Source organism: Callithrix jacchus, chromosome 10 (genome assembly GCF_049354715.1).
Source record: "Callithrix jacchus isolate 240 chromosome 10, calJac240_pri, whole genome shotgun sequence".
Classification (NCBI taxonomy): Eukaryota; Metazoa; Chordata; class Mammalia; order Primates; family Cebidae; genus Callithrix; species Callithrix jacchus.
The window spans coordinates 123,606,459-123,619,870 of NC_133511.1; the positions used below are offsets into that span (position 1 = coordinate 123,606,459).

Here is a 13,412-nt window from a genome sequence, read left to right on the forward strand (position 1 = left end):
GTAATCCCAGCCCTTTGAGAGGCCAAAGCGGGAGGATCGCTTGAACCCATAAGCTGGAGACCAGCCTGGGCAACATGGTGAGACCCTGTCTCTAGCCCCGCCAAAAAAAGGTCATTAGAGTTTTTAAGAATCTTAACACACTGCTTGTCAGAACATTTATTTAATTCATACATATATGACAGTTTGGCTGGGTCATAAGATTCAACGTTGAAAATACTTTTCCTGCAGGTAGTACTCCCTTGCCTTCTAACTTCAGATAATGCAGTTGAGAAACTCCATGATGCCATTCTTACATTCTTAGTCCTGATCGCTCCTTTTTTTTTTTTTTTTTTTTTTTGAGATGGAATCCCACTCTGCTGGACTGCAGTGGCGAGATCTCAGCTCACTGTAACCTCACTTCCCTAGTTTCAAGCCATTCTCCTGCCTCAGCCTCCCGAGTAGCTGGGATTACAGGCGCCTGCCACCATGCCCTGCTAATGTTTGTATCTTTAGTAGAGACAATGTTTGACCAGGTTGGCCAGGCTGGTCTTAAACTCCTGGGCTTAAGTGAAACGCCTGCCTCACCTCCCAAAGTACTGGGATTACAGGCGTGAGCTACCACACCCGGCCACCACGTGTTCCTATCATTTGCTGTGCTGTGGGTGGAGATGTGCATCCTTCAGCTCCAGGAAATTGTACTGCTGTTGTTTTGTGGGTGATTCCCCCACTTCACGTTCTCTGTTCTCTCTGGAACTCCAATTAAGCCCCAAAATTGCAAAAATTAGCTGGGCATGGTGGCAGGCACCTGTAATCCCAGCTACTTGAGAGGCTGAAGCAGGAGAAAATCACTTGAACCTGGGAGGCACAGGTGTCACTGAGATCATGCCACTGCACTCCATCTTGGGCAACAGGAGTGAAACTCCATCTCAAAAAAAAATGATGATAATATTGGCTGGGCGCGGTGGCTCATGCCTATAATCCCAGCACTTTGGGAGGCCAAGGCGGGTGGATCATGAGGTCAAGAGATCAAGACCATCCTGGCCAACAAGGTGAAACACCATCTCTACTAAAAATACAAAAATTAGCTGGGCATGGTGGTGCATGCCTGTAATCCCAGCTACTCAGAAGGCTGAGGCAGGAGAACTGCCTGAACCCAGGAGGCGGAGGTTGCGGTGAGCCGAGATCGCGCCAGATAATGCAGTTGAGAAACTCCATGATCGCGCCAGGCTTGTCTCAAGGGATCCTCCCAAATTGTGGGATTACAGGCGTGAGCCACAGTGCCCTACCCCACTAATTTTGTATTTTCTGTAGAGATAAGGTCTGGCTAAGTTGCCCAGGCTCACAGTCTGTTTTCATATGCATCTATAATAGCATAAAATACTTAAGAATCAATCCAATTTAAAAAGACATGATCTTTATGGGAAAAGCTATGCAACTTTATTAAAAACACTGAGTGGGGAAATAAACCATGCTCATGAACTGGAAAATTCAATTTTACATAGATGCTGATTTCATCCAGATTGATCTACAGATTCAACTGGGTTCCATTCTCTATCCAAGGGGGTTTTTGGGGGGAATTTGACAAGCTGATTCTCAAGGTTACATGGAAGAGCAAGGGCCAAGACTAGACTGCTTAGGAGAAGATTTTCAAAGGGCATCTGGCAGAAAAAATGGCCAGTGGAACCAAATAGAAAAATTAATTGTGGTATTTTCAACAGATCACTATGCAGCAGGGGAAAGGAATGCCATCCAGCTACACACAGTAATCTGGATACATCCCAGGAACATACTTGAGTGGAAAGACAAACTGTGAAACAATAAACCCAGCATGATTTCATTCATAAATGTGAAAACAGGCAAAACCAATATAAACACAAACAAACTATAAAGCAAAGTAAGGGAATGACTGAAACAGGACAGTGTCTCCCCACAGGGAGGGGCAACAGCAGGAACTTCAAAGGGCATGGTAACTTTCTCAAATGCAACGGGGATGTTGTTTCTCTTATTAATTTTATAAATGTGTTTTTTAGCTCCTAATTAAAAAAAAAAAAAAAACCCAGGTGCACTGGCTCGCGTCTGTAATCGCAGCACTTTGGGAGGCCAAGGTGGGCAGATCACCTGAGGGCAGGAGGTCAAGACCTGCCTGGCCAACAGGGTGAAACCCCATCTCTATAAAAATTAGCAGGACATGATGGCAGGTGTCTGTAATCCCAGCTACTCAGGAGGCTAGGGCAGGAGAATCACTTGAACCTGGGAGGCAGAGGTAGCAGTGAGCCGCAATCAGGCCATTGCATTCAAGCCTGGGCAGAGGAGCAAGACTCAGTCTTAAAAAAAAAGATGGGGGGCTAGGGGAGGGGTAGTGGTGGGGGGTGGATAGGGGAGGGACAGCATTAGGAGAAATACCTAATGTAGATGACAGGGTGATGGATGCAGAAAACCATCATGGCATGTGTATACCTATGTCACAAACCTGCACATCCTGCCCATGTACCCCAGAACTTAAAGCATAATAAAAAATAAAATACAGCTGCTAGAATTAAAAACAAAACATGTAAATAAGATATTGTGGAGGGCAAGGAATGAAACAGGACAAGGTGAGTCTGCTAATGCGCATGTATAGCCCCAAGTGCCAAGCACACCAAGTTATCCTACTGTCATTAAAAAAGTCACAGAGCATGCCTTCTAGTAACAACCAGCCAAGCAGCTAAAATCTTTGTGGGTATAGGCAGAGCCTGGCAGAAGGGTTAGTTTCTTTGAAGGTTCTTGGGGGCCCAGCCTGTTATTTCATGGGAGGACCCCCCCCCCCGCCCAGCAGTATCTGTGGACTTTCACTTAACCCCATTTTTCGGTCCAACACCTCACCCTCCCCTTCCCAAGACCTCTATGACCCGGAGCTTCTCTGGTTCCATTTATCCTTCAAATAATCCTCATGTCACACCACCCCGCCCAGAGGGGTAGCTGCTGGCTGCATGGCATGGGTAGGGTGTGGGGGGACATGGGGGAGCGGCACCCACTTATCATTACACTGACTTCCCACCAGTCCCCACTGTTGGCTGAAGCATCACCTCACCCTTCATGGTTCTGGTGGAGTTATTGAGCTTCTCTGGGGCTCTCGCAGGTAATTCCACTTGCCTCTTGGCCCCTCCTTTTGAGAATACGTGATTTCAACTCTTAATTCTCCATCCACTTTCCATCTTTGAAAATGTCAGCCAGGCGGCTGGGCATGGTGGCTCACGCCTGTAATCCCGACACTTTGGAGAGCCAAGGCAGACAGATCATAAGGTCAGGAGTTCGAGGCCATCCTGGCCAACATGGTGAAACCCCATCGCTACTAAAATAAAAAAAAATTAGCCAGGTGGCACGCGCCTGTAGTCCCAGCTACTCGGGAGGCTAAGGCAGGGGAATTGTTTGAACTTGGGAGGTGGAGGTTGCAGCGAGCTCAGATCGCACCACTGCACTCCAGCCTAGCAACAGAGCAAGACTCCATCTTAAAGAAAATGTCAGCCAGGAATGGTAGCTCAGGCCTGTAATCCTCGCACTTTGGGAGATGAAGGCGGAGGCAGTGGATCACTTAAGGGCAGGAATTCAAGTTCAGCCTGGCCAACATGGCAAAACCCTGTCTCTTACTAAAAATACAAAAATAAAATTAGCTCGGTGTGCTGGTGGGTGCCTGTAATCCCAGCTACCCAGGAGGCTGAGGCACGAGAATCGTTTGCACCTGGGAGGTGGAGGTTGCAGTGAGCCGAGATCACACCACTGCGCTCCAGCCTGGGCAAAAGAGTGAGAAAAAAGAAAATGTCAGGCTCTTGGTTCTACTGTCTTCCGTCCTATTTTCTTTCCCTTGGTATATATTTTTGGTTTTCTTTACTATCAGCTTACAGAGATCCTAAGAGAAAGCTGAGATGAACTCATGTGTTTAAGCCAGCTGTGTGGAAATGGCAATCTCTATTCACTCTGTTTAGACAGAAACGTGTAACAAGCAGCTCCTGAGGCATCCAGAGAGGTGCAGGCCGAGCCCTCTCAGCACCGCCCTCCACAGGAGCCCAAACAGCCCCAGCCCATTTCTTTACCTTGATTTCTTTCCTACTCATTTCCTCCGGCTGTGGAAGGGTAAAGGGAAAAGCACAAAGACCGGGGTTCGAATCCTCCTCCATCTGCCACACCATGGTCTTACCACATTGATTCTCAGTGCATAACTGCTGCCTCATGGACCAGGTTAGCTAAAAGAGGTTCCAGAACCTCATTCTGCTGTTGCAGAAATGCTTCTAACTATAAAATGCCAACCCTGGAAAGAACGTTTGGATTCTCATAGCCTGGATCACTCGGACACTGCCTTAGCCTGCTGGTACTCCACCCCCAACTCACCCAGGCCAGGGGAGGTAGAGCCCCAGCCCCTGAGACCCTCAGGCATTCTGGGGTTTCCAGGCCTGACAGAGGGACCCAGAAACAGTAGCCCCAGTAACAAAGTGAGGGGCCAGAAACCATGCAAAGATGGAGGGAGGCCAAGAAGCAAGTCAGTGCTTTATTAACCTGGCAAAGGGGCAGCTAGGCAGCCTAAGAAGCCACCTGCCAGGCACTCCCCTGCACTCCTCTGCCCAAGTCACAGCCCAAGCCCTGGACCCGTAGGAGTGCAGGCTGGGCAGGGGCAAGGCCAAGGAAGGGGTAGAGTTGTTCAGTGCAGATGTTAAGGTCTAACCCTACTTCCTTCCTAAGTCTGGGGGGTGGCTCCCCCTCCCACCCCTTCCTCCCTGTACAGTTCTGGCTCTTCCTGGAGTCAGGAGGCTGTGCGTCCCACATCTGCTGTGGTCTGGAAGGTGATCCCATCCCCAGGCAATGGGGAGGCCAAGAAGGGCCAGAGCCAGACGAGGACCCAGCGGGGCCCCAGGGCTGCCTGAAGGTTGTGGCAGAGACCCAGGTCATAGGAGTGCTGGCCCCGAGCCCACTCCCATGTGGTCTGGCCCCGCAGCAGCAGCATTCCATGGAAGAGCAGCCCAGCCCCGCACAGCAGCGCACCCGCCACGCACGTGTCCATCACGAAGGCCAAGGCAAACTGTGCCAGAGAAACTCTGCCTGCAAGGAGAGAGCAGAGGTCAGGGAGTGGCAGTAGAACCCAGCTCTTCTTTCACCCACTCCCCTCCACCGCAAAGCAGGGCTCATTCCTCTGCTCAGCAAACCCTGTGTCTGTGTCTATACTCACTGTCCAGCCGGTGCTGGGTGACAAGAACACGCTGGTAAACCGGGCAGGCACAGTCCCCTGCTTGGGATACGGCTTCATTCCTGCATCACCTACTTGCTGAGCACCTCCTTAGCCCCAGAGGTGGTGCCAGGCACTAGAGGGCGTCTCTGCCCTCAGGGAGCTCACAGACATCAAAGAGGCCATTCTCACCGGGGCGCAATGGCTCCTGCCTGTAATCCCAGCTCCTTGGGAGGCCCCCAGCAAGTGGATAACCTGAGGTCAGTTTGAGACCGGCCTGGACAACATGGTGAAACTCCATCTCTACTAAAAAATACAAACATTTGGCCAGGCGCAGTGGCTCACACCTGCAATCCCAGCACTTTGGGAGGCCAAGGCAGGTGGATCATGAGGTCAGGATATCCAGACCATCCTGGCCATGATGAAACCCTGTCTCTAATAAAATACAAAAAATTCGCCGGGTGTGGTGGCACATGCCTGTAGTCCCAGCTACTCAGGGCGCTGAAGCAGGGGAATCGCTGAATCCGGGAGAAGCAGGTTGCAGTAAGCCAAGATCGTGCCACTGCACTCCAGTGTGGTGAAAGAGCAAGACTCTGTCTCAAAAAAAAAAAAAAAAAAAAATTGCCAGGCGCAGTGGTTCACGCCTATAATCCCAGCACTTAGGGAGGCTGAGGCGGGCGGATCACCTGAGGTCAGGAGTTTGAGACCAGCCTGACCAACATGGAGAAACCCCCGTCTCTATTAAAAATTCAAAATTATCCAGGCATGGTGGCACATGCCTGTAATCCAAGCTACTCGGGAGGCTGAGACAGGAGAATTGCTGGAACCCAGGAGGCAGAGGTTGTGGTGAGCTGAGATTGTGCCATTGCACTCCAGCCTGGGCAACAAGAGCGAAACTCCCTCTCAAAAAAAAAAAAAAAAAATATATATATATATATATATATATATATAAATTAGCCGGACGTGGTGACATATGCCTGTAATCCCGGCTACTTGGGAGGCTGAGGGGCTGAGGCAGGAGAATTGCTTGAACCTGACAGGCAGAGGTTTCAGTGACCTGAGATCGCACCATTGCACTCCAGCCTGGGCGACGGCAGAGCGAGACTCCCTCTCAAAAAAAAAAAAAAGCCAGGCAAGGCAGCTCACACCTGTAATCCCAGCACTTTGGGAGGCCAAGGCAGGCGGATCACAAGGTCAGGAGTTCAAGACCAGTCCAGACAAAATGGTGAAACCCCATCTGTACCAAAAATACAAAGATTAGCTGGGTGTGGTGGAACACATCTGTAATCCCAGTTACTCAGGAGGCTGAGGGGCTGAGGCAGGAGAATTGCTTGAAACTGAGAGGCAGAGGTTGCGGTGAGCCAAGATTGCGCCACTACACTCCAGCCTGGGCGACAAAGCGAGACTCCATCTCAAAAAAAAATAAAAAGAGAGAGACCATTCTTTGTTACTTAATGTGTGCCACCACAGAAAAGCCAGGATCCTGTGCTATCTTGGCCCACAGTGAGCAATAAGTACCAGCAGAACTAGTGGAGTACGGGAGGCCATGAAATGTTACGCTCAGTTAGAGAAGCCAGGCACCCAAGGTCACATTATCATCCCACTTATGTGAAGCATCTTGAATAGGCAAATCCACAGAGACAGAAAGATGAGTGGTTGCCAGGGGCTGAGGGGATTAGGGTGGAATATGGACGGACCCTTAATGGGTACAGGGTTTCTTTTTAAGGTGAAAATGTTCTGGAATTAGACAGTGGTGATTGTACTACATCATGAATGTACTAAAAGCCACTGAATTGTATACTTTAAAATAATTAAAATGATGAATTTCACCTCAATAAAAAGAGCATATGGCAAGGGGCGGGGTTTGGTGTATGCCATGCAAACTTACTAAGAGGGCTGCAGCAGTGGACTTCACCTGTTTTTTTTTTCTTCAGTAAGTGAACTAGACCTCATTTATGTTTATAAAATGAGGATAAAACATTCTGTTTGGGCAGGTGTGGTGGCTCAACCCTTGTAATCCCAGCACTTTGGGAGCCTGAGGCAAGCAGATCACCTGAGGTCAGGAGTTCGAGACCAGCCTGGCTGACATGGTGAAACCCCACTTCTACTAAAAATATAAAGTTACCCAGGTGTGGTGATGGGAACCTGTAATCCCAGCTACTTGGGAGGCCAAGGCAGGAGAATCACTTGAAACCAGGAGACGGAGATGGCAGTGAGCACCATTGCACTCCAGCCTGGGTAACAAGAGTGAATCTCAAAAAAAACATTCTCTTTGAAGGTCCTGAGGCAGGCCAGAGGCACCTGTGAAACAAGCAGGTGGCCAGTCTGCAGGTCTGCAAGCACAGGGAGGAGCGCAGGCTGGACAAGTGGCCATGCAAGAGGCGTGCAAGGCCCCGGGACCGTCTGGTAGGGGTGCAGGGCCCCGGGACTGTCGGGTAGGGGCGCAGGGCCCCGGGACCGTCGGGTAGGGGCGCAGGGCCGCAAGACCGTCGGGTAGGGGCGCAGGGCCCCAGGACCGTTGGGTAGCGGCGCAGGGCCCCGGGACCGTCGGGTAGGGGTGCAGGGCCCCAAGACTACGGGCACAGCCAGACCTGCCAAAGTGCAGGGTGAGAGGGGAACGGCGCCTAGACAGGAGCGTGGGGAAATCAGTTATTGGGGATCAGATAAAAGATGACAAAGGGCAACCAGAAAGGAAGGCAGGTGGCGAGCCATCGGCGACGCCAATCAGAGAACACTTCACAGGGCCTGGGGGCCAGCACTGTCATGAGTCTAAAAGGTCTCATAAAGCACGAACTCGAGTGGGTCCTAAAGTACATGGAGACAGATCCCTGGGTGAGTGGCGGTGGCAGAAGTCGGGCTGGAGCAGGCAGGGAATGCAAAGCCATGAGCCTGGGCAAGTCCCTCGGGAAGCTTAGAGCGGGACAAAGGAGGGTTTGTCCAAGGTGTTAAAGCCGGAGGAACCAGCAGAGGGGGCCCAGCCTGCAGGAGAGGCAGGCGCCATAGCCTGAGGACTCCAAGCAGGGAGGTAGGCACCAAACATAAGAAACTGGAGACAATCAGCCGGGCTGGGAGAGTTGAGGACAGCGCAATTTGGGATGTACCAGCTGATTTCTCGCTTTCTCGGTGTCAGAGCTTGAAGCGTGGGAGGGCAGGGAAGGCCTGAGCTGCTGTCACTGGGGGCAGCAAGCTTACGCACAAACAGGGAGACCAGGCATGGCAGAGGACCTGCTGAGGTCAGCAGCCAGGAGCATGGCATGGTATCAACCTGCCACAGACTACCAGTGCCTCTGGCTCTCAGCAGCCAGAGGCAGACACAGAGAAGCCAGGAAGGCATCATGGAAGAAGATGAGGGAGGAAGTTTGCGACGCTGGCAGGAGAATGGTGGGAAGGATGAATCCTGAGCTGACATCGGTGGCAAAGGTGGAAAGTCACAGACAGGCGGTGAAGGCCATGAGCCTGCAGGCTCATGAAGCGGGTGCCAGGGCATAGAGGAGTAAGAGATGGAGAGGAGAGGAGGTGGTGAGCAGAAAGAGGGAGGCAGATGGGTAGTTTGCGGGAAGACTCAGTTTTGGATTCTGACCAGGGCTGGGTGTGGAGATGGGAGTAGGAGAAGGAAGGAAAATGAAGGAGGCGGCCAAGGGCTAAGCCACCCAGGCATTGAGGGTGCTGGTCATGCAAACTTCCAGACACCTTGATTTTTATAGGGCCCAGGGCTGGGCAAAAGTCTGAGACTGAAGCCGGAGTCTTCCGTGACTGAGGGGAGTGTGTGTTGACCACAAGGAAGGACAGGGGTGAGGCTGGAGGGCTGAGACTCATGGAAGGGTCAACGAGGAAGGCAGAGGAGGGCCCGTCGGGAAGCCAGTGTGGGCAGATGAAGACTCCGATAACCCCAGTGGGGAGGCCTCCCCTGGGCTACAGGCTGGGCTCCATGCACAGAGCTGGGCTTGGATAGGATGAGGATGCACAGAGACTACTCGGAGTGGCTGGGGAGGTTCCTCACCACAGATCGAAGTGAGAGGGAACCATGGAAAGGTCAGGAGGAAGGAGTTGGGGCGAGAAAGGCCAAAGCATTCTGGGCGTAGAGAACAAAGAGTAAAAAGGACCAGCGGGGCTTCTACCTGCGGAGGTGTGGGAGAAAGAGAAACGTGTCATCCAGAACATGGGATCTCAGGGAGCTTCCTGATCCAAGTCTGCCCTCCATACCTGGGCCTCCTCCTGCCTGTCACTTTCACTGGCTCCCCACTGTCCAGTCACGTAAGAGACATCTCACACCGATGCTCAGGACCCCGCCAGCCGGGCCTCCTCTACCAATCTGGCCTTAATTCTCACAATTCCCGCCTACCCTCCAAGCCTTTGTTCCTGCTGCTTCTCTCACTTAGAAATACCCCTAGAATTTGCTCCCACATCCTGCCACGCAGGAACTCCCACAGGTCTTTCTCCTCTCTCAACAACCCCTGGAATCCTTCCGATTCTCTGGGCAGAACGCTGCCTTGTCTCAACGCACCAGTTTCTGTTCTGCAGCCCCAGGGGAAGACCAAGCTGCCCTTACTCACCATAACTGACACAGGGGCTGCGTCCCCCCAGGCCAGAAAGCCCATCTCCCACCAGAGTGGGCTGTACTCCCCAGCCCAATACCAAGGCCCCTGCCTCTGTGCAGAGGCCTCCCAGGCACCCCACCTGTGAGCAGCATGAGCCAGGGAAGCAGGAGGAGGGCAGCCATGTGGAGGGGTGTGTGGGCTCGAAGCAGAGCCGACAGTGCAGGGCCCAGCAGCACAGAAATGTGGAGCAGGACGCCGGTGGCATGAAGCAGCAGGCACAGGAAGGGCCGGTAGTTGCTGAAGCCCACGCAGCGGCCCAGCAGGCGGCAGTGGTGGTCCCGACGTAGGATGCAGATGCGGCAGGCAGAGCAGTGTCCACTGCGTGGCGGCACCTGGCTTTGGCACTGGTAGCAGTAACTGCAGGAAGAAACCACAGGGTCAGTTCCCCTAGCAGCTCACGTGCCCCATATCATGCATGGGGCAGCCCCAGAGCCCATCCTGGGGAAGCAGGAACAGTCATTTGCCCTGCTTCACCTCAATTTCTTTGTTTGTTTCATTTTGTTTTGTGTTGAGATGGAGTCTCACTCTATTGCCCAGGCTGGAGTACAGTGGCGTCATCTCGGCTCACTGCGACCTCCACCTCCCTGGTTCAAGTGATTCTCCTGCCTCAGCCTCCTAAGTAGCTGGGACTACAGGCGCCCGCCACCATGCCCAGCTAATTTTTTGTATTTTTAGTAGAGACGGGATTTCACCATGTTAGCTAGGATGGTCTCAATCTCCTAACCTTGTGATCCGCCCACCTCAGCCTCCCAAAGTGCTGGGATTACGGGCACGAGCCACAGTACCCAGCCACAAGCCTCAATTTCTTTACAGGTAAATGCAGACTAAACAAGATGTCCTAGACCCTTCTAGGTCTCTTCCAGCCCTAACATCCCCGTCCTGAGACCTCTCTCAAGCCACTAACATCCAGCAGTAAATCTCTCCCTTCCACAATGGATACTCCTTTGTCAAGGTCACTAGGGACTCCCTGGATTACTGCAATAGCCTCTCAACTGGTCTCCAATTCCACCTTTGCCCCACCTCACACAGTCTTACCCCAGCAACCAAACTGACCCTCCTCTGCTGAAAACCCTCTGTGGTTCTCCAATTTATTTCAAAGCCTTCCATGTCCTACAGCACCTTCCATCTGTGAGAGCTCTTCCCCTGTCTTACTCCACTCCAGCCACAGTGGCCTGCTTGCTGTTCCCGGAACGTGCTACCTATAGAACTGCCTCAGAGCCTTTGCTTCATCTGTCCCCTCTGCCTGGAACACCCTTCTCAGATTCCCACATGGCTAACTCCCCCACCCTCTCCAAGTTTTGCTCAAATGCCTCCTTCTTTATGAGGTCTACTTTGACCACCTATTTATTTTTATTACTTTAAAAATCAATTTGGCCGGGCGTGGTGGTTCATGCCTGTAATCCCAACACTTTGAGAGGCCAAGGCAGGTGGATTACAAGGTCAGGAGTTCGAGACTAGTGTGGCCAACACGGTGAAACCCCATCTCTACTAAAAATACAAAAATTAGCCGGGCATGGTGGCGTGTACCTATGGTCCCAACTACTTGGGAGGCTGAGGCAGGAGAATCACTTGAACCCAGAAGGCAGAGGTTGTGGTGAGCAAAGATCGCACCACTGCAATCCAGCCTGGGCAACAGAGTGAGATTCCATCTCAAAAAAAAATTAATTAAAAAAAAAAAATTTAGTGCTCGCTTCGGCAGCACATATACTAAAACTGGAACGATACAGAGAAGATTAGTGCAAGGATGACACGCATATTCATGAAGCATTGCACAATAAAAATAATAATAATTGGGCCAGGTGCGGTGGCTCATGCTTGTAATCCCAGCACTTTGGGAGACCAAGGCAGGTGGATCACGAGGTCAACAGATCGAGACCATCCTGGTCAACATGGTGAAACCCCGTCTCTACTAAAAATACAAAAAAAATTAGCTGGGCACGGTGGCGCGTGCCTGTAATCCCAGCTACTCAGGAGGCTGAGGCAGGAGAATTGCCTGAACCCAGGAGGCGGAGGTTGCGGTGAGCCGAGATCGTGCCATTGGACTCCAACCTGGGTAACAAGAACAAAACTCCGTCTCAAAATAATAATAATAATAATAATTTAAAAACATTTTAAAGACAGGGTCTTGCTACAGTATCCAGGGTGGAGTGTAGTGGCTGTTCACAGGTGCAATCTGTGAACACATCACTACAGCCTCAGCTTCTCAAGTAGCTGGAACTACAGGCAAAAGCCTGTGCCCGGCATAAAATGTGTGTGGAGAGCCTGTTACCTGGTGTAATCTGTATTGTCTAATTGACAAATTCCAGTTGTATATACTTATGGGATACCAAGTAATGTTATGATTTATCAATACAACTTGGAATAATTTTTTTTTTTTTGAGACAGAGCAGCCCAGGCTGGAGCGCAGTGGCTCAGTCTCTGCTCACTGCAACATGTACTTCCCAGCTTCAAGCAATTCTCTTACCTCAGCCTCCTGAGTAGCTGGGATTACAGGCACACACCACCACATTCAGCTAATTTTTTTTGTATTTTTAGTAGAGACGAGGTTTCACCATGTTGGTCAGGCTTGTAAACTTCTGACCTTAAGTGATCTTCCCACTTTGGCCTCCCAAAGTACAGGCATGAGCCACCGCACCTGGCCTGACCACCTATTTATTTATTTATTTATTTTGATATGTTTCGCTCTTGTTGCCCAGGCTGGAGTGCAATGGTGCAATCTCAGCTCACCAAAACCTCTGCCTTCCGTGTTCAAGCGATTCTCCTGCCTCAGCCTCCTGAGTAACTGGGATTACAGGCATGTGCCACCACATCTGGCTTTTTTTCTTTTTTTTGTATTTTTAGTAAAAACGGGGTTTCTCCAAGTTGGGCAGTCTGGGCTCGAACTCCTGACCTCAGGTGATCCACCGGCCTCGGCCTCCTAATACTGAAACTTGCAACCTCTTTACCCTGCTCTACTTCTTATTTCCATACTACTATCACCTTCTAGCATTCTATATGATTTTCTTATTATTCCTCTAGTTTCTCATCTGTCCCCTAAATAAGCTCCAGATCAGGAATCTGTTCTATTGTAGCCTTAGTACCTCGCACCTAGTAGGTGCCCAATAAGTAGCTGTGAGTGAATAACAGTCGTTCTAGCTCTTCCATCCCAGGTTCTAAAAAAATTTCTGGTTCTAACAACCCGGATCCTAATGTAAGCCGGTTCTAACATCTCAAGTCTTGGGGCCCTTCCGCCCTAGCAAAGTCTCCCACTTCTCCCCCCGGATTCCACGCCCCACTCACGCCCAGCCCTGGCCCAGACCACGGCCGGCCAGCATCACGCCGCGGATGCTTGGATCCGAGCGCAGGAAGAGCCCCACGTTGCCCAGCAGGTTGAGCATCTGGAAGGCGGCCAGCGCCAGCTGAAAGGCCCGAGCCAGGGGTCCCAGCGGGGGCGGCCCGGGACCGACCACCAGCACGTAAGCCAGCTCCAGGCCCACGGCCGTGGCCCACAGCGCGGTGAGCATGAGAGGCAGCCGCGCGGGCGCCCCATCCGCGCCCTCAGCCGCCCAGGGCTGCCCCATGGCCTGGACACCCCAGCAATCGCAGCTAGAGGACTCGGCCGCTTCCGTATTGGGGCGGGAATAACGGCAGACGGACGTCTG

General features: G+C 51.7%; 1 protein-coding gene and 1 pseudogene across 1 annotated transcript; one reads left to right on the forward strand and one right to left on the reverse strand.

Moving 5' to 3' along the window:
* Positions 1-4,480: 4,480 nt before the first annotated feature.
* On the reverse strand, positions 4,481-13,367 carry ZDHHC24 (zDHHC palmitoyltransferase 24). The gene is made up of 3 exons (XM_009008527.5): positions 13,051-13,367; positions 9,851-10,128; positions 4,481-5,049 (listed from the first exon to the last, which is right to left on the reverse strand). The coding sequence occupies exons 1-3, from the start codon at positions 13,329-13,331 to the stop codon at positions 4,754-4,756; spliced, it is 855 nt and encodes a 284-aa protein (XP_009006775.5). The 5' UTR covers positions 13,332-13,367; the 3' UTR covers positions 4,481-4,753.
* Positions 11,455-11,550, forward strand: LOC118145936 (U6 spliceosomal RNA; annotated as a pseudogene).
* Positions 13,368-13,412: the final 45 nt, after the last annotated feature.

Excerpts from the sequence above, each read along its gene's own strand:
- ZDHHC24 (XM_009008527.5), bottom strand. The coding sequence starts at position 13,331 with ATGGGGCAGCCCTGGGCGGCTGAGGGCGCGGATGGGGCGCCCGCGCGG. Across the intron at positions 10,129-13,050 it reads GGTCTGGGCCAGGGCTGGGC|TTACTGCTACCAGTGCCAAA; the intron begins GTGAGTGGGGCG and ends TTCTTCCTGCAG. Across the intron at positions 5,050-9,850 it reads CTGGCTCATGCTGCTCACAG|GCAGAGTTTCTCTGGCACAG; the intron begins GTGGGGTGCCTG and ends CTCTCCTTGCAG.